Source organism: Gopherus flavomarginatus, chromosome 5 (assembly GCF_025201925.1).
Source record: "Gopherus flavomarginatus isolate rGopFla2 chromosome 5, rGopFla2.mat.asm, whole genome shotgun sequence".
NCBI lineage: Eukaryota > Metazoa > Chordata > Testudines > Testudinidae > Gopherus > Gopherus flavomarginatus.
The window spans coordinates 4,805,004-4,830,264 of NC_066621.1; the positions used below are offsets into that span (position 1 = coordinate 4,805,004).

The following is a 25,261-nucleotide window of genomic DNA, read 5'->3' on the forward strand; positions in this document are numbered from 1 at the left end:
GCAAACCCATACATAGAAAAGACTATCAAGTCTTTGCTGACACAGGGAGTACTACGTACTTCCACTGTCAATTCCCCTATTTGGCCTGTGAAGAAACTAGATGGTTCTTGGCATCTCACAATTAATTACAGTTGCCTAAATCAGGTCACACCCACTTCTGCCCCTACAGTGGTCAAAATGCCAGATCTAATCAAGTCCTTTGATCCAGAGGTTGTGTGGTTTACTCTCCTTGACATCAGTAACAGCTTTTGGACATTACCATTGGCCTTCATTTCACAGTACCGTTTTGCATTTAGTTTCCAGGGAGGCCAATATTCCTAAACATGTTTACCCTAGGGGTATAAAAATTCTCCAGCTTCATTCTATGCGCAAATGAGGTGCGTACTGTTGTAATTTTCTAAACCAACTCTTCTGTTTCAATACGTAAATGATCTTTGTTTAGCAACACAAACCAAGAAGGAGCATCTGAAAAGGCTTGACATACTCCTGCAGATCGTAAAGGAAGCAGGGCTAAAATGCAGTCCGGCCAAGGCACAGCTAATGGCCAACCGTGTCTTTCTTCGGCCTGACGCTGACAAAATGGAGTAAAACCCTGGCGTAACAAAAAGTAAATGCAATTCAAACATTGCCTTTACCACAGGACCTAATGGCTTTAAAATCCTTTTTGTGTTTAATTGGGTACCACAGGAATTTCATTCTTAATTTTGCTTCCATTGCAGGTCCCTTGTACCAACTGTTAAAGAAAAGTGTCCAGTGAAAATGAACTGAGCAACACATGGAAGCAGTATCTCAGCTAAAACAGACCATTGTCAAGGCTCTGGTGTTGATCACTCCAAATCCTAAGATACTCGATCACCTAAAGGTAGCGGTAAGTGTTAATCCGTTAGCGGCTGTGGCTTCATAAGAGAGGCATGAAAAAATCAGACCGGTGGCCTATGCCTCAGGTTTAATGTCATCAATTGAACTTAAAGTATGACAATTGTGAGAAGTACCTATTGGCCACCAGTTAGGCCACACAACACTTTTATTTTCTAAATGGCCTCAGCCCAATCATATTACACTCATCGCATACTCCCCTTCACTTCTTACTGTCCAATAGGGTAAAAGATGTCAAGTCTCAAATGCTTGCCTAGCCCACTGGGCATTGCTGCTGCTGCAAAAAAAAAAAATATTGCAGTAAAACTTGTTAGGACACCATCTTTGTTACCAACTACCCTGCTGTACTAAGGGGAGCCACATGTGTGTCCCGATTTTAATCAATTCAATCTAAGGGGGAAGGAAGAAAAAGCTTTTCCAACCATTAAGCCAGAAAACAAATTCCATTAAAAGATATCATTTCTTTGTAAATGGTTCTAGTTATTTACCATCAAGGCAAACCTAATATCGGGTTTTAAATCTACGCAGTTCCTCCTGAGGAGAAGAAAGAGCCTTGGAAGAAGGCATATGCACACATTCCACATTCAGCTCAATATGCTAAAATAGCAGCGGTGGCTTGTGTGTTGGAGTACTGTGTGCAGTTCTCCATCACCACCACATACCAAAGTATCTATCTGTTTTCAAACTCTGTATGAGTATTCAATTTTCTCACAAAGTTTCTGCTATGTTGAAAAACAAATGGGTTCACATCTTCTAATGGCTCACCTATCAGGTATGCATCACTGGTAAAATACATCCGCTGGTTAGCAGTAACAATCACTGTTCCAGGGTGGCCAATTTAAAGTTAAAAAAAAAAAACTCACTGAAAATTAAAACTCTATGCTACAACAAATTGAGGGGCTAATAAATTAGCCCCCAAAGAAGCCTAATCAGGGGAATTCTTTAAAAAAAGAAGAAATTCTGTTACTACCCCTGGCCAAGGCATATTCTCAGGGAGGCCCTGAAATAGGTCGGCGTGCAGCCCCTGTTGCAATACTTCAGGAACCACAAGCTAATGCCACCGTGAGGATTGGGGGACCCCCATGGTTAGGCCAAGGTGTTCCTAGATTCCCTAGGTGCCAGCGTCGGCAAAATGACCCTAACCCACGTAATAGTCCTGGACCTTTGAGTGGGCGTGCCCCTTGACAGGGTTATGCATTTGGACCCCTTTTAGGGGCCTGGGACTGTGTTCCTTTCTTTTCAGATGCCGCCCAGAACAATTCATGCCTGCAGAGATCCAAGTCACCGCCTCCCCATTTAATTTGGCACACCAGTGGCACTCAAATAAAATAAAAATGGACACCTACCTGCAAAAACATTTAAATCAGGTCCACTTGCAGGGAGAAGCTAAATTGGGAAAAGCCAAACAAAAGGCAAAGGCTTACTTAATAAAAACAAACAAAAAAAACCCACAACCAAAAACAAAAAACATAAAAGGTTGAGAACCAAGTAATGCTGTTATTCTGTAAAGCACCAGAGCATGAGCTGTGTAACAAATGGGTCGGACCCTTCCAAGTCATCAATAAACTCTCAGTTCAGCAGTGCATAACATTAAAATAACAGAAGGCAAGCGTAATAAAAACAAAATCTACCATGCTAATCAGTTAAAGCTCTATCAATCATTCAGGTTGCAGAAGCAACTTCCTCCTCAGAACTTAGGTAAACAGCATCCAACATAATCACAACAGCTGAAGTCCAGCAAATTGCAACCATAAAACAAACACTAATATTTCTAATTTACAACACCCTTATCATTGCTCTAAGGGTAAAACTAAGCCAAAATCACAAATTTGGAACTAAACTGTTACAACCCCATAAAACCAGACTACACTGTTGTGCTCAATTGCCTAAGCATGTAAAACAAAACATACTAACACAAAAGAAACGAACTATTATACTCAACCCAAAACTTATCCACAGTCCTCTACACCAGGTTAAGGAAATTAAAGGGAAAAATGTCACATTTAAATGTCAATTGGTTAAAGTTATCTTGTTGCGATGCAGTGGCTGGAAAAACATTTGGCCTTTAAATAATAACTCAAAGGAGGGAGAATGTAAAACGTGTAACTCCTCACCAACAAATTCAACTTCCCTAAAACACAGAATACCTTACAAATGGCGTGTTGTTTTTTTTTTAAGTTTTATTATAATCTAATAATGGGGTGGGGGGGGGAGTTTAACCTTATATACACGTAAATATAAAAAATAAAGAACAATATAAAATGCTCATAATACCTAATTTTCAAACCAAATCAGAAAGCAAAAAATGTACTAAATGTAACATTTGAACTTAAGGTTAAAAATCCAATTATTAACTATAATTATAATAATCCAATCCAAATAATATAACTTGTCCAATAATAAACCCAGAACCTGCTAGTGCTCTCACCGCAACACCCATAATAAAAAAAGTAATCAGGTTCGGTTTATGCATATTCCTGTAGTGTTAAATATGTCTAATTGATATCTAGAAAAACTTATTGTCAGCATACCAAAGTGCCTTCCTTTTTCTCAGTATAACTTAGGCTGCAATTTTATTCACATCAACAAGTGCAAAATATCATTCTGTTGGGGATGGATAATAAATTCCATGAACCGTATACCTCTAGAAGAAAGCGTAGCTTAAATCTCCTTAAAAGTTTAAAATCCTAAACAGAACTATTTCATTCAAAAGTGTCAATTTAAAACCAAGCGAATATTTAAAAAATTCGCAAACATATAAGTTATGTGTTACAAAAAAAACCCCAAACAAGTGGTCAATCCAAAAATACAAAAAGTCACAGAAAAAGCAATTTACTGTTTATAATATGCATAACATAACCCAACTATTTAATAAAACCCAACATAAAATTAATCAGCTAATCGCTTAAAACAGTAATCAGCACAGGAATCAACACTTAAAAAAGATTATATGCTCTGCATATGGAAAATATGTTGTAAATGCAATCACTAGTACATTACAATCCTTAAAATTAAAAAAGGTTCCTCACTTAATTAAAAATGAGCAACTGTTAAGTTGGTACTGTCCCAAATGTTTTCAAAAGCTGAAAAAAACCCCAGTCCACATGGTTAAATTCATGCCGGCATTTATCAGTGGGTGCTGTAAACAAGATGGGATCTGTAACACCTCAACCTAACCAAAACGGTTGTTCTTTTTCAAAAAATTATATAATGGCACGATCCTTGTATGTCTCATTCACAGTCTTGTTGCCAGTGTTTAACCCAGACAAGGATGTGTCCCGGCAATTGGTAGCTGTCCATTCTGTAGGTCAACTCAAAGGCCAACTCTATAGGAAACACGTTAATGCACCTCCCTTGGTGGTCTATCACACTTGAACTCAAACCTGAAAAGTACCACAGATGGCCTGTTGCTCTAAAAAAGGGCCTCCCTATATCTGTAGGTGTAACGTGTTTAAGACAATCACTGTTCTGTGTAAGTTGCAGAAATTTTTTTTTACAAAATTCATCATCGTGCCTGGTAAGGCTGACCAAGTAAAAAAACTCCAATATAAAGGGTAACCTATGCTAAAAATAGCCACTTTTGCGTGGTTACCAGTCAAAAGAGGTACCAGTATGGTTCCTTAAAGTGTCCTGTCACAAAACCAAATTTTTGTTTTACTCCAAAACAACCCACTTTAATAGGAAATCAAGCTATTTCCCCTATTCCCACATTTTAAAACCTCACCATTAATTCCAGTCCAACCCAGCCTATCCGGCTTTAACTGTCCAAAGTACACATACCTTTCTTGTCTACATTCCCCCACTAGAGTTACAGTTAGTCATTCTTGGCCTGTAAAAAAACCTCGCCTCATACAAATTACTAACGATATGGACAAAGCCAAATAAAGCTACAGATAAAGTGAGTTGTAAGTTCTTATCTTTATTAACATCAGAAAGGTTCAAATGTGATTTTTTTGTAGCATCCAATCAAATAAGATTTGAATATTCCAATTTTGGGATGAGGAATTTGCAAACCTTAAAACACAACCAAGTACTTCTTTTCTTTTCTTCTGTTTCTCCAGCAGCGAGACTGCAACTAAGAGTCAGCAAGCAAGACAGAACTGCATTTTCTGTCCGTCTTGTTCTTTCCTCTCCCTTTTCTGTGCATTTGTTTTGTTCTGTCTTCACGAACACGAGAGCAGACCTTAAAAACAGAAACAGCAACTTCAGCCCATTTCAACTAACTTCTTCTCTTCTCCCACAAAAAGGAAGGTTGTTAACCATCCTTAGCACCATTTAAAAGATTCCTCTCCCCTGTTCTAAAAACTCTCTACAGTTAAAGGAAAATGGAATAAGGGATATAGTTGAAATGAATGCCTTGCTTTATACTTTACATTTCAAATTGCTTAATTGTTTTTTCCTTTTTTCCTCGGTACCTTTAGTAAAAGGTTTAAAAAGTTTTAATGCTGGTTGTTGGCCTAGCACTAAGAAAGCTGACGGTTACTGGCCTAATGTATAGGGGGAAGCAGTAGACATAACATATCTCAATTTTGCTTAGATTTTTGACACAGTCCCACATAACATTACCATAAGGAAACTAGGGAAATGTGGTCTCGATTAAATTACTATAAGGTGGATGCAAAAATTATTGAGAAGCCCTACTCAGAGTATTTATCAATGGTCCACTATCAAAGTGTAAGTGTGTATCCAGTGGGGTTCCGCAGGGATCAGTCCTAGGTCCGGTAGTATTAGGAAAATCTTTCTAAGAAGATGAGTAGTGAAGCTCTGGAATAATCATCCAGTGGCGGATGTAAAAACAGGTTGGACAAACACCTGTCCAGGATGGTCTAGCAGGTTTACTTGGTCCTGCCTTAGCCCAGAAGACTGGACTGGATGACCCTTTGAGGCCCCTCCCCACCCTACATTTCTATAATTCTATGAAATGCAAGTGAGAAATTAAAAGATCCTATGTTATGCTTAGGTAGTTTTATCTTTGGCAGTTCCAATTGTGAATGCAAACTCAGTCTAACCTCCATACAATTGGAGTATTAATTACATTCAACAAGGAATTGGGGGGTTATTTATTGGAACTATCCCTTTAAGTTTTGCTTCTGTAAAGTTTAGTTTAAGGTAAACAGCTTCCAGGCAAAAGAAACAGTGAAAAAGCAAGAGCACCAGCTACACTTCTGGATGTGCAGCCAAAAGTTGGTTGTACTCTAAAAGAGGAACTAAGGCCTGGTCTCCACTTAAAGCTTTTGCCGGCGTCAGTATGTCAGTTGAGGCTGAAAAACCACACACTCTCAGTAACATGGCTATGCTGACAAAACCCCCAGTGCAAACACAACTATGCCGAAAGAAAAATGCTGCTAGCGGCATAGCTACTGCTGTTCAGGGAGGTGTTCACTTGCCATCAGAAACATTTCTGTCAGTGTACATTGCATCTGCACTAGGGGGCTATGCTGGGCTCCAGCATAGTCTGTGGAGTGTAGACATAGCGTTACTTTCCTGACAGTCCCTAGGAGGCTATGGAAGTGAGGGTGACAGACAGCATTGCTTTTAAACTCGTTAGTGTAATCTAAATTTCTCTCTAGCTGAAATGGGAAATTAAAGATTGTTGCCCACTAGCCAATGTCTTCAGACAAAAGCACGAAGGGAATTTGTAAAGATTTAGTCCATACCTTGGTTATACTAGGATGGTTTGGAAGTTACTACCCGTTAAGTAAGAGATGGCTTAGCATACAGGCACCCTTGTCCAAATGATCAATGTAAAATAAAGTGTGTCCTCGGTTTTGAGGGTCAAAACTTTTTTCATCTGAATATGACAAATACATCTTGAACCATGAAGCTGGACACAGGTAAATCATATAGACTGGCTGTCTCATTTAACAAGAAACAGATGGTTTTTTGGGTATTTTAATGTTACTTCAGAGTTCAGCATCTTCCTGTTACAAGGCTTTGTCTGACACAGAGGCTGAAGGTAACCTAACAGTTCTGATGTGATGATGACTGGAGCCCCTGGGGAAAAGCACTCAATTAAATCAAACTAGAGCTAATCTCTCACTACCAAAAAGACAAGTACACTGGAAAATGTAGAGCACGGGTATAAAGTTTTGTTTGGGTCTAAAAAGGGTCTTGAAAGAGGAACAGTTAAATCTGGATTTGGTCGAGGTTCGAACAAAAAAATTTTCATTAAATAAAATTCTGTTAACTCATACTCATGAGAAAATTGGATACCTCTTTGAGTGATGCCCCTCAAATGTAGAGGGATTATGTTACAAGGGATTTCATTTTTCTCTCTCTTTGTACAGCACCCAATACAATGGAATCCTGGGCCATGACTAGGACTTCTGGGCTCTAGGGTAATACCAATAAATAATATTAATGTTCATTAAAAAGTGTAAAAAGAGCCAACTACCTGCAGTAGTGCAATTGTGATCTGATATTCCTATGTGCCATGATCAGTCAAATAAAAAGCAGAATTGAGGTAACATCACCTGAGTTCAGAAAGGGTTCACTGGGAAGAAAAAAGCAGCACAGGAAGGAAGGTTTGGTTTGGGCAGAAGGCTACAAGGAAGAAATACAAAACTGAGGAATCTCTTCTAGTCATCAATGTGCAGAACCCAACTGATATTGGTGAAAACTGGAAGATGGAAATGTGGGGGGGACACAGAGCCCCTTACATATGCTTGGCAGGCCCATCGGCTTTCAATAACTCTGTTTAGTAGAGAATCTGAGAGCGACTTGTCACTGCCCCTCAGATAATACCTTTGTCCCTCACACTGCACTAACAACGTATATGTTTCCCAGGTCTCAGTTTGTGTGATCAGAAGAGAAGAGATTTCTGAGACGATGGAGCCCCTGTCCAGCTCAAGGTCTTGGAGGTTCCGCCACCCAGTACCACAACTAAGCTGTGACCTCAGAGAGAAGCAGCAGTATCCACGGCAACTAGGTAATAAGTTGTGTGTGGAGATGCATGTGGTGTTGGGGAGCATGGATAGTACAGCAGGGAGGGGAGTCCCCAAGGCAGCCTGTATGAAATCATTGGAACAGCATTTGGTGTCTAGTGGCACGTGGAGGCTGGGTGAATCCCTGTTCCTAGTAGAGTCGTGAGGTCCAGGAGCGTATGTGTTGTGTGGGTCCCTCTAATGGTATCTTTGTAATCCTTTAGATCTTCCTGCGCCCTATTTGTTTGTTCCTTATGATAAGGGGAATGAAGGAGACCAGGATATGGTGGCCTCGCTGCATAGGTTCGGCTTTATGGTGAGTTGTGAAACGGTCCGCACTCTTCCTCCTGCAGGGACGTGCTGCTTCCTTGTCTGTCCTCACTCATTCCTCTCACCTCCTCCCGGCTCCTCCATTGCTCAATGGTCTTTCCAACTTTTTCTTCCCCATCAATACAATAATCACACTCCTTTCTTTGGGAGGTGCCTTGTGCATATGGAGCTTCTCCAACATCCTGGATAGTGCACTTCATGCCCCTCCAGTTGGTCAGGATTCGTCCCTGGCAGTTCATCCCACGACTGAGTGGTGAGACTATCGCAGGAACAGCATGTGCTGAGTGGGGCTCCCTTGTGGCTCCAGGTGCTTGCTTGAGTGGTGTGGATTGAGGCTTAGAGCTCTGTGGGGATGGGCAGGCTGAGTCTGGCATCTCTTGCTGTGTGGAGGAGGATGGGATAGTGGGAAATGGGATTCCTTCCCCTCCTCCAATACTGCTTTCATGGTGATGGCTCTGCCCTTTGCTGTCAGCTTGTGCCTGAATGGTGGGATTGTCACCAGACCAGACAGATGCTGAGTGGGGGACCTATGTCATTTCAGATGCCAGTGACGTTTGAGGAGGTAGCCGTGTACTTCTGTGAAGGTGAATGGGCTCTTTTAGATGAAAAGCAGAAGGACCTCTACAGAGATGTTATGCAGGAGAATTACAAGACTCTCATCTCGTTAGGTGAGGAGTTGCTATAATCCCTGTAGTGTGGACATGGCCTAAATCTTTTATAAGCAACACAGCCCGTTTCCCACCATACAGCCTGCTTGCTAAAATGTGATACATAAATCTTTTATAAACCTATATGAATTATGTCTTTCCCCTTCAACAAAGAAAATCTTGGAATGTTCTTTGTAATTAAGTGATCGACGAATACTTAACACATTGTGATGCTTGTACTTCTTTCCAATGAGCAGGATTTCCAGTTGCTAAACCAGATGTGCTATCCCAGATGGAGCGAGGGGAAGAGATGTGGATTCCAGATCTCCAGGGCTCTGAAGAAAGGGAAATCTCAAGAGGCACTACGACAGGTGAGGAATGAGTGAGAAACTATCTGGGGCTTGGAAAAGCTGGGATCCCCGCAAACTCGCTGAGTCCTCTTCCTGTTCAGTCCCATCTCATCTGACTCACTATTATGTCCTGTCCTCATGGCAGGTGTCACTCCTGGCCCCCAATTCTCCTTCCTGATCCCCGGCAGAAGCCTTTTCCTCCCTCAGCCTTTTTCTTAGGGCTTAGATGGGACTTTGAGGCAGAACTCGCCCCTCCTCTGCCACTTGGTGGAATATACTTCCTGCCTATCAGGTTCTGTTATCAATGATAAATCCCTTTACTGCACCCTCTGTCCCCAGCACATGCAGTGAATCCCATCTGGATTCTCTCTCCCAACAGGTACCGGGACAGCAAGTGAAAACAAGGAGGAGAGTCCCCAGCAGGTAGGGGCTGTGGGAGTGAAGATGCACAGGATGTTCTCAGGAAGACCGCAGGGCCCTGATGGGGCAGATGTCAGCAAGAGTCAGGACAGAATGGGGTGGCAGAGAGAAGACTTTCCAGGCAAGAGTAAATCACTTCACAGCAAAAGAGGTTTGAGGAAATCCATAGACCCCAGCGCCCACCCAGTAACCCATATTGGGTTGACACCAAATACCATCAATGAACTGGAGGAAAGAGTCAGTAACAGCTCTCTTCTTCTTCAACATTGTCAGCAAACTAGTGCAGAAAAGAGTGCCGTCAGGTGTAGTGAGTGTGGCAAAAGCTTCACTCGAGAAGAATACCTTCAGATACATCTGAAACTTCACAGAGGGGAGAGACCCTATAAATGTAACAAATGCAAGAAAAGCTTCAGACACAAGACAAGCCTTGTTCTTCACCGTTACACAGTCCACAAGTCGGAGAGACCCTATAAGTGTCCAGACTGCGGCCAGCAATTTATTCTGAGAGAGAGATTTATTCAGCATCAGAGAATCCACAAAGAGACATCTAGAGGGTTCAACGATGGGATTGTGAGTGAGAACAGGGACAAGAATCCCCAGAAGAAAGGGTCTGCGGGAGCAAAGCCAGACATGATGTTGTTGGGGAAACTCCAGTGCCCTGAGTGGGGAGATGCCAGTGAGAGTAGAGGCAAGATGAGACAGCAGCACGGAGACCCTCCAGACTGGAGACAAAGTAAATCCACTTGCAGCAAAACAGGCTTCAGGAAATCCAAAGACACCAGCACACAGCATAGAGACTGCATGGGGAAGAGACCAAATACAGACACTGAATTTGGGGAAAGTTTCAATAACTGCTCTCTCCTAATGAAGCATCATCAAACTGGTGCAGAAAAGAGTGCTTACAAGTGTAGTGAGTGTAGGAAAAGCTTCACTCAAGAAAAATACCTTCAGATACATCTGAGAACTCACAAAGGAGAGAGACCTTATAAATGTAAAGAATGTGGGAAAAGCTTCAGTCGGAGTTCAGTGCTCAAAGATCACACCATGAGTCACAGAATGGAACAACCTTATAAATGTACTGAGTGTGGGAAAAGATTCAGAGCGAAGACAATCCTTGTATATCATCGTTACATAGTCCACAGGGTGGAGAGACCCTATAAGTGTCCATACTGTGGCCAGCAATTTGTCCTAATAGAGAGACTTATTCAACATCAGAGAATCCACAAAGAAGAGGAACCTAGAGGATTTAATGATGGGATCATGAGTGAAGATGAAGCTAAGAATCTCCAGCGGGGAGGCCCTGCAGGAGCAGAACCACAGAGGACATTATCGGGGAGACCCCGGGGTCCTGAGCAGGGAGGAGGCTGTGGAAGTCAGGGTATGCCACGAAGGCAGCAGGGATGCCCTGCAGGCAAAAGAGGCAGTATATCTAATCAACACGAGAGAGATTCCAAGAAATTGGAAAGCACCATCGCCCACCAGGGCACCAACACTGGAGCACAAACAAGCACAAATGATGACAATGAGAAAAGCTTCAGTAGCAACTCAGCCCTTTCCGTGCATCAGAAAATCCACCTGGAAGAGAAATGTTACAGCTGTGCTGAATGTGGGAAAAGCTACCACCAGCATGCTCATCTTCGAAGGCATCAGAAAAACCATACAGGAGAGAGACCCTATGTATGTGCAGACTGTGGAAAGAGCTTTGTGTATAGGTCAATACTCAGCAGACATGAAAGGACCCACAAAGAGGAGAAAAACTATAGCTGCACTGACTGTGGGAAAAACTTCAGCGAGTACTCATACCTTACTATGCACCAGAGAATCCACAGGGAAGAGAGACCCTATCAGTGTCCCGACTGCAACAAAAGCTTCAGGCTGCGAGGACACTTTACCAGTCACTGTAGAACCCACACAGGGGATAAACCTTACAAATGCACCGAATGCGGGAAAGGCTTTGGGCGGAAATCAACCCTGACTAAACACATGAGGATCCACACCGGAGAGCGGCCCTATAAATGTGCGCTGTGTGATAAAAGCTTTCGTCAAAAGTTCGCCCTTTCCCAGCATCAGTTAATACACCAGGGAGAGAGGCCTCACAAATGTACTGAATGTGGGAAAATCTTTTTTCAGAAGTCTCACCTTACCACGCATCTGTCTGTGCATCGAGGAGATAGACCTCACAAATGTACTGAATGTGGGAAAAGCTTCAGTGACCGATCAAATCTTGTTAAACACTTGACAAATGTCCACTTGAAAAAGAAACGCCATACAGAAAATGTAGCTTCAGGTTAAATAGATCTACAATTGTAATGATAGAAAATAATGGAGTGGTACTTTTTTTATTCTGGTGAGACATTTCTCCACTCATATTTATTCTAAAATACAAGGGTTAAGGAGGACAGGTTGGTAGTATCGCCTTATTTATGATCATGGGAGTGAGATGTGGGAGCGGGAAAAAGCTGATGAAGAGAGGAACTGATCTTTCAATGGGTTTTGGGGGTGGTTAGTGGGAATTTCAAGGGAGTGGAATTGAATTTTGCAAGTTGAGCAGCGGCATGCCATCTATGGATGCAATGCATGGATTGCAGTCCTATGTGAGCCCTGAATATGACTTCCTGAATGGCCGTGCCAGTAGGATGATTCCATCCAGCCCCTGAACACACTACAGAACAAAATGGCATCCTCCACACATTGTGAAGACATGGGTATTTTAACATGGCGCTCTATAAACGGATTAAAACCTGGCGAACTGAGATGTCTCAAAATGTAACTGTAAACAGGGAATCCTTGTTGAACAGGTGTGTTTCTAGTGGGATCCTGCAGAGATCGGTTCTTAATCCTCTGCTTTGTAACATTTTTATGAATGAGCCGGAAAAAAAATATAAAATGATCACTGATAAAATTTGCAGATAACACATAAATTGGGGGAGTGGTAAATAATGAAGAGGACAGGTCACTGATTCACAGTGAACTGGATCACTTTGCAAACTGGGCAAAAAAAAACTGTATGCATTTTAATGTGACTAAATGTAAATATATACATGTATGAATGAAGAATGTAGGCTCTACTTAAAGGATGGGGGATTCTACCTTGGGAACGTGGGACTCTGGAAAAAAAAATTGGGGTGTGGTGGATAATCAGCTGAATATGAGCTCCCAGTGCAATGCTGTCTCCGAAACAGCTCATGCAATCCTGAGATGCATAAATGGTAATCTCGAGTAGGAGTAGAGAGGTTATTTTACCTCTGTATTTGGTACTGAGGCAACTGTATTTTTTTAAACATGTCTCAGGGTTTATCTACTCCGGAAGTTTTACTGGTATAATTTTGCAAGTATGGTTATAATGGCATAACTTCCTGTGAATAAGTGTGTCAACATGGAGAGTTACAGAGGCATAATTACAATGGTATATTTTATGCCAGTTAAATTCCACGTGTAGACAAGCTCTTAGCAAGAGCAGTTTTCAAGATAACAGGTGAACAGGAGTGAGTCAGCCTTGCCCCACCCTCACAGCAGCTTTCTATGATGCACTAACTGGCTATAGCACTATTGGCTGAAGATACAGCTCACTTTCAAAGGCATATGGTTAATAATGGGATGCCAACGAGTGCATCTTCACCTGGATCTTCCATCCCCAGCAGTTCAGTCTATTCCAAGAGGGTAGGCACACCGTGATTTTTCTCCCGTAAGGCAAGTACCCTAACTGGGCCAGTGTAACTGGTAATGCAAGTGCTACTCCTTCCCCGAGCTGTGCATCCTACAGTCCACTGAGGGTGTCTGAAAAAAATACCCATAATCCTTGGTGCAGTGACCTGCTGCTTATCCTCTATGGAATAGCTACCCAAAATGCTTCCTAATTTACTCCTAAAAAACACAGTTGGGCAGAGTGCTGGGTATGAACTGGAAAACAGAAAATGCCCCGTTAAACTTGCAGCCAATTAAGCCAGAGTATGATTTGTTAGCTTATGAGACAAAGTCCCGTAAGGCTTTGCAGCTATGCAAAATGTATAAAGAATATGTGTGACAGATTGCTATGCTTGCTGGTGAAATAAGGAATGGAGAGGTACTGAGACTGATCTGTTTGCAGATGATGCTTTACCCATTAATGGCAAGTCCTAAATGTTTTGCTGTGTAAGGGAGATGTGAGTGGTAGAACAAAACAAGGAAGTAACTAGGTTGTAAACAACTGGGGTATATGTGACGGTATAAACAAATTGGAACAGACACGTGTTGACACTTAAAGATAGGTCAGAAAAGATTTTATGGCTTGCCTTGGGACAAGATTCTCATGATTCTTTGCAGTTAACATAAAGCTATCTAGCAAGGAATGGAATTTTACAATGCAGTAATTGATGACATATTTTATGTAAGATATATTTTTGCAATGTACTAACCGCAACATATTTGCAAGATATGTAACAAATAAAAATTTCCAAAAAAGGCCATAAACCATGATTAATTACTTGGTGTTGAAACACTTGGAAAATTACAAGGAAGAGGGAAAGAGGTTTAAGGGCAGGTCTGCACGTTATGTGAATAACATAGCTGGAGTTGACATACCTTTGGTGAACTTATTGTGGTGTTTACACCGTGCTAGGTTAACAGGAGAAACTCTCCCATCAACTCACCTTATGCTTCTCGTTCTGGTGAAGTACCAGAGTTGACAAGAGAGCAATCGGTGGTTAATTTAGTGGGTCTTCATTAGATCCACTAAATTGACCCCCAGAGGATCAATCGCCAGACATTGATTCCCCTGGTAAGTGGAGACAAGCCCTAAAATATGGGAAAGTATGCACTAGGAGGAAGCAATAAATAAGGGTTGGAATGTTGAACTAAGAAGAGTTACCAGGGTATAACTACCACAAGAAATCATAAAAAAGTAAGGCCATTGGCAGACAAGATCCAGACTATCTGCAGCTACAGAGAAGGCCTTCCACAGGTGTGCGTAATTGTATGCCTCTCTGTATGTGCTGTCTTGACTGTTTAATAAATTCATTCAAAACTGACTTGTTAACCAAATCTAAATTTAAGAGAAGGCTATTCATTAAACATATAATCACAATTAAAATTCCTATCCATTATTAGCTATTCATTTATTAATTATTGGTTGATTATCAACACAAGAAATATGTAAACTACAGTCACTGGAAGACTGTTCTCTACATTGGTTACGTCTGACCTTTCTGTATTATGCTGTTTTATTGCTAATCAATAAAGTGATTGAGCCGAGGTATCTGAGGTCTCATTAACTGATGACAAACTTAACCAGCAACTAACTTAAACCACTTACAAGATCACATTTCTAGCTGTAATGGGAATGAGGCCTCATAGTGACTGGATTTCATAAGGATGGAGGACAGTGTTCCAGAAGTGTGAGGCATGAAGGGGAAGTGACTACAGATCAATGAAGAGATGCCTTTCTTTTCATTTCTCACTAGACTGATTTAACAAAAGTAGCACTACTTGACAGTACTAACTCTGTGTGTTAATTAAACATGAATGCCCCAGTGAAGGTGGGTGTGCCTATTATGAAACAGTGAGTTTGTGTATTTCTTTGGTTGTGCTGGGGACTGTTGTGACATTGCAGCTCACAACAAAAACACCCCCATGGCTCCTAGTACTAAGGAACGCATTGCTTTTTCTCTGGGAGGTTGTGGGGATAAATCTCTTGTTCCTGAAGAATTTCTAAGGGGATCTATTTTTGCTCAGCTGCCTGCTCCCTCCCTCTCACTGGGAAGAGTCTGGGATCTGAGCCCCTCTTCTTTCACCCAACTGCAAAATCAATTCTTTCATCAACTGCCGTGATGTTGTTCAGTCCCAATAGCTGCATCAGAGCAGACCAATTGTTCAGCTAGTCCTGTGTCTGACAGCGGCCAGCACTACATGCTTGGTTGGAACGTGCAGGAAACCTCGCAGTGGACAATTACGGGAAAATCTATCCCTAGCAAAAGTTTCTGCCTAATTCTGTCAACCAGTTGTTGGTTTGTGCCCTGAAACAGATTCCTCATATATACATTATATATTAGTTCAGCTAGGGAGGTTCTTATTATCTGTTTCTATCTGATCCTTTTTCAAAATTTCATGAGGTTCAAGTCTCAATGCTATCTAGTGGAAATGATAGGTTTATATATCTATATATGAGATAATCTGATCTCCTGTATATCACAGGCTATTACAATTTACCCAGCTACCCAATAACCTATGTTTGCCTAAAGAACACCTAGAAAGGCATCCAGCCTTGATCTGAAGACATTAAGAGAATCCACCACTTCCTTTGGAAGTTTGTTCCAGTGGTTAATCACCCTCACCTTTAAAACTTGGGAATTAATACTCTAAATGCTCTTTACTGATTACAAACCAAACCTTTCTCACTCCACATTCATACCTCAAACATACTATCCCAGAGTCCAAAGGTCAGAAGGGTCCTGAGGGTCCGTCAAGGTTCCTTCCGTCAGGATAAGATCATAAGATGCAGGGAGCCTGCAAAAATTACATCTATATCCAAACGAGGCTCTGGATCAATAAACGATTCTGATTTGCAGAAATCATAGACACCCATTTATAGTGCATTCTGTTGAGTCATCAGTTCTTGGCCAAGTAAACAAAGGCATTCTACCCGCACGATTCCAAAAACACAATCCTGGGCAGGCTGCCATGATCCAAGGTGTGCCATTTCCTCCAATTCTTATACAATTTTATATCAGTCCAGCTGGTGGTATTTCCTTTTCTGATGATTTTCTGTATTTTTCTCAGAACATAAGATTGTTTTTGCACTAATAGTTCTTGACCTTAAGTTCTTGCTTTGATTGCCAACTTGCAATGCATGTATTCGTGTCAACCATGCATCATTCATACTAGGCCTCAATGACCTATAACATATTACATGGTATATGAATCACATTATATATATATAATATCACAACACTTGTATTTGGCCTTACTCTTTGTTTACTTCTCCTTATATGGTTATTACCTGGCAATAAATAACTTTTATGGTTAAGCTGCTTGTTTCCCTCACTCCCTCTCTCTCGGTTTTGTTCAATATTTTCCTTCATGATGTGAAGGATGGTGTGGATTGCACCCTCAGCAAGTTTGCAGATGACACTAAACTGGGAGGAGTGGTAGATACGCTGGAGGGTAGGGATACGATACAGAGAGACCTAGAAAAGGACCTAAGGGTTACAGTGGACGAGAAGCTGGATATGAGTCGACAGTGTGCCCTTGTTGTCAAGAAGGCTAATGGCATTTTGGGCTGTATAAGTAGGGGCATTGCCAGCAGATCGAGGGATGTGATCATTCCCCTCTATTCGACATTGGTGAGGCCTCATCTGGAGTAGTGTCCAGTTTTGGGCCCCACACTACAAGAAGGATGTGGAAAAATTAGAAAGAGTCCAGCGGAGGGCAACAAAAATGATTAGGGGGCTGGAGCACATGACTTATGAGGAGATGCTGAGGGAACTGGGATTATTTAGTCTGCAGAAGAGAAGAAGGAGGGGGAAATTGATAGCTGCTTTCAACTACCTGAAGGGTGGTTCCAAAGAGGATGGATCTAGACTGTTCTCAGTGGTACCTGATGACAGAACAAGGAGTAATGGTCTCAAGTTGCAGTGGGGGAGGTTTAGGTTGGATATTAGGAAACGCTATTTCACTAGGAGGATAGTGAAGCACTGGACTGGGTTACCTAGGGAGGTGGTGGAATCTCCTTAGAGGTTTTTAAGGTCAGGCTTGACAAAGCCCTGGCTGGGATGATTTAGTTGGGGATGGGTCCTGCTTTGAGCAGGGGGTTGGACTAGATATCTTCTGAGGTCCCTTTCAACCCTAATCTTCTATGATAGTGTTAAGTTATCTTGTTTTCATAGTGTGTGTTGTCCTGGTTGGGAAGGGCAGGGTTAAGAGTGAGGAGGCCACTTGTCCAGTATCAAACCGGATGGTCCTCTTTTTGAGAAGTTTGTCCTCTTTTCAGTACTGGGACAAAACCATACATGATTTTGTCTGGTATTGGATGGGGGGGGACAATGTTCTGCCTTCCCCAACTCTTAAAAATGGCACCCTTCATGTAGTGTGACCTTGCACATAGGTTACACCAGTGGGGACAGAGCATTCTTAAAAATAGTGTCCCCCATGCGGCATGACTTTGCACTCACCATGAGTATGAGGTCACACCATGTGGCGGGATCTCACATTCATGTTTCTGGAAGTATCAGAGTGTTTTCTGTAGGGTTGCCACCTTTCTAATTGCTGTTAACTGGACCCCTGAAGCCCTTCCCCTGCCCTGCCTCTTCCCCCAAAGCCCCACCCCTTCTCTGCCTCTTCCCCCAAAGCCCTGCCTCTTCCACCAGGCTCCACCTCTTCTTTCCCTCTTCACTCAGGCCCTGCTCCCTTGTCTGCCTCTTCCCCCTCAAGGCCCCAACCCTGTTGCTTCCCCCCCACCTTGCTTGCCGAATTGTCTCCACCTCCCCTCCCTCCACCAGCTAGACTCCCTCTGCTCTGGGGCTGGGATGGCAGCTGCTGCAGCCTGACAAGGAGGTGACTTGGACTGGCACAGGTTCATTGGACTTTGGACTGAGCAGACACTGCCACGTTCACATTTTGACCAGACTTTCCAGTCAAAAAACTGGCACTTGGCAACCCTAAACAGCACCTGGACACAGATGCCAAAAAACGGGTAGCCCAGGTCAAACCCTGTGCCCTGGGCAGCGGGCAGCTGCCCTGCTGTTCTGCTCCCTTGCCAGCTACAAAAGGGAGGGCACCAGCGGCAGGATGAGGAGGTGCACACATGATGGCAGCCCCCCCCGACACCCATCACAGGGGAGAGAGCTTCCTGGACCAGAGGAGGGCCCAGCCCCTAGGAGCATGTGCAGTGACAATGCCAGGTGAGTGTGCTGCTGGGGGGTAGGGGGGTGACAGGGGCCCTCCCCTGGAGCTTGCTGCTTTGGGGGGGGAGGGCTGGGGGGACTGTGGAGTACTCCTCTCTGGGCCCAGCTCCAGGGCAGCCTGCCTGTACCCCAAACTCCTCATCCCTGGTCCCACCCAGAGCCCTCACCCCCACCGCAACCCTCTGCTCCAGCCCTGAGCTCCCCTCCTGCACCTAGAATTCCTCATCCCCAGCCCCACTCTGCAGCCCTCACCCCTGCACCCCAATCCTTTGCCTTAGCCCCTCCCACGCCCCTAATCTCCAGCCTTCTTTCCCCCATGCCCCAACCCTCTGCCCTAGCCTCTCCCACACCCCAAATCCCTCATCCTCAACCAGAGCCCTCACCCCCCTCACACACTCTAACCCCCTGCCCCAGCCCTGAGCCTCTCCCAGACCCCAAATCCCTCATCCCCAGCTAGAGCCCTCCCCCTAACCCCCTGCCCCAGCCCTGAGCCCCTCCCACACCCCAAATCCCTCATCCCTAGCCCTGAGCCCCTCCCAAACTCAAAATCCCTAATCCCCAGCCCTGAGCCCCCCCTTCCCGAGCCCCTCCCACACCGCAAACCCCTCAGACCCCCCTGTATTTTGCAGGGCGGTGGGGGCGGGACTTGGACCCGTCCCGACAGTGAGACAAACCTGCGGACCCTCAATAAGCCCCGCCCCCAATCCCCCCCCGGGGCCCGGGCCCGGGCCCGGTGCGGGGGCGGAACTTCCCGCTCTCAGCGGCTCGTTGGGAACCTCCCGGCGCCCGGCTCGGGTCTGGCTGCGGGCGGGCGGGACTCCCGGGTCGGTGCTGGGACAAACCCGGGAGATCGCGTCCGTCCCCCGCGGGGGCGGTGAGTCCGGCGCCTGGGGCAGAGCCCGGGGGAGGGAACCTGCCCCTGCAGCGGCAGCAGAGCGAGTGGTGCCCGCGACAAGGGGTCAGAGCCTGAGCCCAGCTGGGTTCCCGGGGAGCTGTGTGTGTGTCTGTGCAGCTGAGCCTTGCAGGGTCCTCCCACCCAGCCAGTTTCTGGGGTGCAAAGAGGGGAGCTCTGTGCAGCCAGAGCCCAGGCGGGGCCCCTATAGCCCAGCCAGCAACTCTCCGGAGAAACAGCACTTTAAAAAAGCCTTGGTAATCCCAAAAGGCCTTGTGCACACACACAAGGTGTCCTGCTTTAACAATACCGGTGTATTTAAAGCATACAGTGCCCCCACCCCCACACGCCATGCCAGCCCTGCATGTGGATATAATTATTTTGTTTCAGAGGTGCTTGTATAGGAAAGGAAATAAGCTGCACTGATATACGGCCTCTCCAGCCTGGTATCACTGTATCCCTATGATGATGAAATACATTATTCTACTTAGCTGCTATAAGAGGGGGGCTAGTTTGTCATCTATACATAGGAGAAGGAAGAGGGGAAAAATGCAGCGTCAGCTATGGATAGTTTTAACTCAGGAAGTTCCTTGGAGAGGAAATGTAGCCAAACTGCAGGAGCCCAACTGCAGTTGAAATAAAGGGATGGCCCCGCCTGGGGCTCCTTGTTTGACTAGCTGTGTCTGTTAGCTTGCTGGGGCTAACTGAATAAATCTGCCTTGAAAAGTGAAATGTTTGTTTGTTAATAGCACTTTTCACTGCCTCCCAGTTAACTAGCAAGCCTGCTTCTGTGAAAAGTGATATTAACAAACCTACAAATGTCACTTTTCACAGGAGCAGGCTTACTAGCCAGCAAGTCTTAAAAACAGACCACTAAAAAAGCAAAAGAAACAACAACAAAAGACAAGAACAACATGCAAAACACCTTCATTTTGTTTCTATTCTGTTTAGGTCCAGTAAAGGATAGCAACAACTGTACAATATTTTTATTATTGAGTATACAAATTTAAAAAGAAAACATATAGATAAATGACAATGATTTGGACATGTTTATGTGCATAATTATTTCTTTTTCCTAAAGTTAGTTAAGTATTTTAGGATACATTGTCAGAGTGGCTGCCAGCAAGGGATAATTGTTAGAGCAGATATTTTCTGTTGAGGAATCAACAGGGAAGAATGATAGTGGGGTAAGAAGGATCCACTGAGAGAGATTATCTTAAAGAATTGTTAGTTCTCCCAGCTGTAAATAACCATGTCTTCACACACAAATCAGGTAAACTGAGAATATATAGAAATGACATCGCAACATGACTAAAATTTCTGCTAGTCAGCAAGTTAAACCAGCTGTGGATGACATTTTCACTGTTTATGTAAATGTGCAGCTTTAAAAAGGCAAAAGAGTGGGGAGGGGGGGAAAGATTTTCGATTTTTGCCCAATCTAGACTTCAAGCAAAAAATGTGACGAGCTAGTCTGTTCCTAAAAATCTGAAGACCGAGACCAACATCAGTTTTAAGTTTGTTATAGGTACGAATCCAATGAGTTGTAAGTTCTTATCTTTATTAGCATTGGAAAGGTTCAAATATGACTCTTGTAGCATCTAATCAAATAAGATTTGAAAATCCCAATTTTGGGATGAGGAATTTGCAAACCTTACAATACAACCAAGTACTTTTTCTCCCCCTGTTTCTACAACAGTGGGGTTGCGAGTCAGCATGCGAGACAGAACTGCATTTTCTATCTTTACTGTTCTTTCCTCTCCCTTTTCTGTGCATGTGTCTCATTTTGTCTTCACAGAAACGAGATCAGACTTTAACAACAGAAGCACCAGCTCCAGCCCATTTCAACTAAGTTCTTCTCCTTTCCCCCCAAAAAGGATTGTTCTTACCCTCCATAAGCACATCAAAAAAAACTGCTTGTCAGGGTTCCCTCCTCCCCCCTCTTGAATACTCTCTACAGCTAAAGGAAAATGGAATAAGGCATATAGTTGAAATGAAAGCCTGATGCAATACTTTACATTTCAAATTCCGTAAGGGTCTTGAAAAAGGAACAGTTAAATCTGGATCTGGTACAAGTTCAAACAAAAAGGTTGCCATGAAATAAAATTCTGTGAATTCACACTCATGAGAAAATTGTAAAACCTTTGAGTGATGCCCCTGAAATGTAAAGGGATTATGTTACAAGGGAACCTGTTTGGGGTACAGACTGTCTTTTTGTTCTGTCCGTTTTCAGTACCTGATACTATGGGGTCTTGCCCCATGATTAAGAGTCCTGAGCTCTAAGGTAACACAAATAAATAATAATCTTCATTAAAAAGCATAAAAAGAGCCAACAACCTGCAGGAGTGCAGTTGTGATCTGATATTCCTAGGTGCCATGACCAGTCAAATAAAAGGCAGAATTGAGATAATGTCACCTGAGTTCAGAAAGGGTTCACTAGGAAGAAAAAAGCAGCACAGGAAGGAAGAAGGTTTGGTCTGGGCAGAAGGTTACAAGAAAAAATACAAAATTGAGGGATCTCTTCTAGTCATCCATGTACAGAACCCAATTGATACTGGTGAAAACTGGAAGATGAAAATGTGAGGGGACACAGAGCCCCTTTTATATGCTTGGCAGGCCCATCGGCTTTCAATAACTCTGTTTAGTAGAGAATCTGAGAGCCACTAGTCACTGCCCCTCAGATGCTACCTTTGTCCCTCACACAGAGCTAACAACGTGATGTTTCCCAGGTCTCAGTTTGTGTGATCAGAAGAGAAGGGATTTCTGAGACGATGGAGCCCCTGTCCAGCTCAGGGTCTCAGAGGTTCCACCACCCAGGACCACAACTAAGCTGTGACCTCAGAGAGAAGCTGCAGTATTCACGGCAACTAGGTAATAAGTTGTGTGTGGAGATGCATGTGGTGCTAAGGAGCATGGATAGTACAGCTGGGAGGGGAGTCCCCAAGGCAACCTATGTGAAATAATTGGAACAGCATTTGGCTGTTTGGGGGGAAGCTGGGTGAGGTCCAGGAGCATATGTGTCTGTGTGGGTCCTTCTAACAGTATCTTTATCATTCTTTAGATCTTCCTGCACCTTATTTGTTTGTTCCTTATGATAAGGAGAATGAAGGAGACCAGGATATTGTGGCCTCGCTCTGTAGGTTTGGCTTTATGGTGAGTTGTGAAACGGTGCTTGCTTCAGTGGCCTGTGTTGGGGCTGAGTTCTGGAGGGATGGGGAGATTTGTGGGCAGGCTGAATCTGGCATCTCTTGCTGTGTGGAGGAGGTTGGGAAAGGGGGTTCCTCCCCCCCATAATGCTGCATTGACAGTGATGGCTTTGCCCTTTGCTGCTCAGCTTGTGTCTGAGTGGTGAGATTGTTACCAGAGCTGGCAGGTGCTGAGTGGAGGACCCATGTCATTTCAGATGCCAGTGACGTTTGAGGAGGTGGCTGTGTACTTCTCTGAAGATGAATGGGCTCTTTTGGATGAAAAGCAGAAGGAACTCTACAGAGATGTCATGCAGGAGAATTACGAGACTCTCCTCTCGTTGGGTGAGCAGTTGCTCTAGTCCCCATAGTGTAGATATGGCCTAAATCTCCTATAAGAAACACAGCCCATTTCCCACCAGACAATCAGCTTGCAGAAAGGGGATACTGGAGCCTTTATGGATTGTGTTTTCCCCTTCATTGCAAGATTTTCTTTGCTGTTCTTTGTAGTTAAGTGATCGAGAAATACTTGACCCGTTGTGATGCACGTACCTCTTTCCAATGAGCAGGATTTCCGATCACTAAACCAGATGTGCTGAATCAGATGGAGCGAGGGGAAGAGCCATGGTTCCCAGATCTCCAGCGCTCTGAGGAAAGGGAGAATGCAAGAGCCACTAGCACTGGTGAGGAATGAGGGACACCAATCAGGAAACCATCTGGGCCTGAGGGAAAAGCTGGGATATCAGCAAACCCACTAAGGGCTGCTCCTGTTCTGTCTTATCTCATCTCACTCTCTATTATGTCCTATCCTCAGTGCAGGAGTCATTCCTGGCACCCACTTGTCCTGCCTGACCCTTAAGCCTTTTCCTCCCCCAGCCTTTTTCTTAAGGTTCAGATGGGACTTTGAGTCAGAACTGGCCCCTCCTCATTCCTCTAGGGGAATATTAGGGAAATTTGCTCCCTGTCCGTCAATTTTTTTGATCAGAGACAAATCCCTTTGCTGCCCCCTCTGCACCCAGCACGGGCAATGAATCACACCTGGATTCTCTCTTTCTCCCACCAGGTGTTGGGACATTGAGTGAGAAGGAGGGAAAATCCCAGAAAGTAGTATCTACAGAAGCAGAACCACAAAGGATGTTCTCAGGGAGACACTGTTGCCTTGAGTGGGGAGATGCCAGTGAGCGTCAGGGCAGGACAGAGAGGCTCTGGGAAGACCCTCCAGGCAGGAGTAAATCCTCTCATAGCAAAAGAAGTTTAGAGAAATCCAAAGAGACCAGCACCCACCAGACAGCCTGCACGAGGGAGAGCCCAAACACAGGTACTGAACCTGGGGAAAGTTTCAGTAAATGCTCACTCCTCATTCAGCATTGTCAGCAAACTTGTGCAGGAAAGGGTACCTACAAATGTAATGAATGTGGCCAAAGCTTTTCTCAACAACAGTGCCTTCAGATACATCTGAGAAGTCACACAGGGGAGAGACCCTATAAATGTAATGAATGCGGGAAAAGCTTCAGACACAAGACAAGCCTTGTTCTTCATCGTTACACAGTCCACAAGTTGGAGAGACCCCATAAGTGTCCAGTGTGTGGCCAGCAATTTATCCTGAGAAAGAGACTTATTGAGCATCAGAGAATCCACAATGAAGAGATGCACAGAGGGTTTAACAGTAGGATTGTCAGTGAGAACAAGGATGAGCATCCCCAACAGAAAAAGCCAGTGGGAGTGAAGCCTCATGAGGCATCTCAGAGATGTGAACGGGCAGATGCTGCTAAGAGTCGAGGAAGGAGAGGACAGCAGCGAGCTTACCCGGCAGGGGGAAAAGACAGTGAATCTGATGTATGCGAAGGAAGTTCTAAGAAATTGAACCGCACCATCGCCTACCAGGAAACCAAGGTGGGAGCACAACTGAACACACAAAGTAAAAGTAAGAGAAGCTTTAGCAGCAGCTCAGCCCTTGACCTGCATCAGAAAACCCACCGGGATGAGAAACGTTACAGCTGTGCTGAGTGTGGGAAAAGCTACCGCCAGAACTCACACCTCCGAAGGCATCAAAAAAGCCACACGGGAGAGAAACCTTATGTATGTGCTGACTGTGGGAGTAGCTTTGGACGGAAGTCGACACTCAGTAAACACCTACGGACGCACAAAGAGGAGAAACCCTATAGCTGCACTGACTGTGGGAAAAGCTTCAGAGAGAGCTCGTACCTTGCTCTGCATAAGAGAATCCACACAGGAGAGAAACCCTATCAGTGTCCTGACTGTGGCAAAAGCTTCAGGCGGAAAGGGGACCTTTCCACTCACTGTAAAACCCACACGGGGGAAAAACCTCATAAATGCCCTGAATGCGGGCAAGGCTTCAGGCGGAAATCTACTCTGACTAAGCACCTGAGGGTCCATACGGGGGAGCGGCCCTATAAATGTCCTCACTGTGAAAAAAGCTTTCGTCAGAAGTTCTCCCTTTCCCAACATCGGTTAACGCACCAGGAAGGGTGGCCTCACACATGTACGGAATGTGGGAAAGGCTTCAATCACAAATCAAACCTTGTTCAACACTTGGCAAAACTGCACTTGAAAAAGCAAAGCTAATGAGAGGAACTGGTCTTTCAATTGGTTTTGGGGATGGTTAGTGGGAATTTCAAGGCAGTGGAGTTGAACTTTGGAAGTTGATCAGTGGCATGTCATCAATGGATGCAATGCATAGATTGCATTTCTGTGTGAGCCCTGAATATGACTTCCTGACTGGCTGTGCCAGTGGGACGATTCCA

The 25,261-nt window shown here is 44.2% G+C and overlaps 2 protein-coding genes across 4 annotated transcripts in view; both read left to right on the plus strand.

The window, feature by feature from the left end:
• The first annotated feature begins 722 nt into the window (after positions 1-722).
• On the plus strand, positions 723-14,775 carry LOC127052754 (zinc finger protein 585B-like). 2 transcript variants are annotated; one of them, XM_050956707.1, is made up of 7 exons: positions 789-868; positions 7,164-7,214; positions 7,663-7,804; positions 8,024-8,115; positions 8,671-8,797; positions 9,034-9,147; positions 9,506-14,775. In XM_050956707.1, exons 3-7 carry the CDS (start codon positions 7,705-7,707, stop codon positions 11,836-11,838), a joined length of 2,766 nt encoding a protein of 921 aa, XP_050812664.1. In that variant the 5' UTR covers positions 789-868; positions 7,164-7,214; positions 7,663-7,704; the 3' UTR covers positions 11,839-14,775. The 2 variants fall into 2 exon arrangements, with proteins under 2 accessions (XP_050812663.1, XP_050812664.1); XM_050956706.1 differs by lacking the exon at positions 7,164-7,214 and having other exon boundaries at positions 723-868.
• Positions 14,776-19,220: 4,445 nt separating this feature from the next.
• Positions 19,221-25,261, plus strand: part of LOC127052767 (zinc finger protein 436-like) — a 57,827-nt gene continuing 51,786 nt past the window's right edge. For both annotated transcript variants that reach the window (XM_050956760.1, XM_050956759.1), the window contains exon 1: positions 19,221-19,296. The gene's annotated coding sequence lies outside the window, so the exon portion shown is untranslated. The remainder of the gene's footprint in view (positions 19,297-25,261) is intronic.

Excerpts from the sequence above, each read along its gene's own strand:
- LOC127052754 (XM_050956706.1), top strand. The coding sequence starts at position 776 with ATGGAAGCAGTATCTCAGCTAAAACAGACCATTGTCAAGGCTCTGGTG. Across the intron at positions 869-7,662 it reads TCGATCACCTAAAGGTAGCG|GTCTCAGTTTGTGTGATCAG; the intron begins GTAAGTGTTAAT and ends TATGTTTCCCAG. Across the intron at positions 8,116-8,670 it reads TGCATAGGTTCGGCTTTATG|ATGCCAGTGACGTTTGAGGA; the intron begins GTGAGTTGTGAA and ends ATGTCATTTCAG.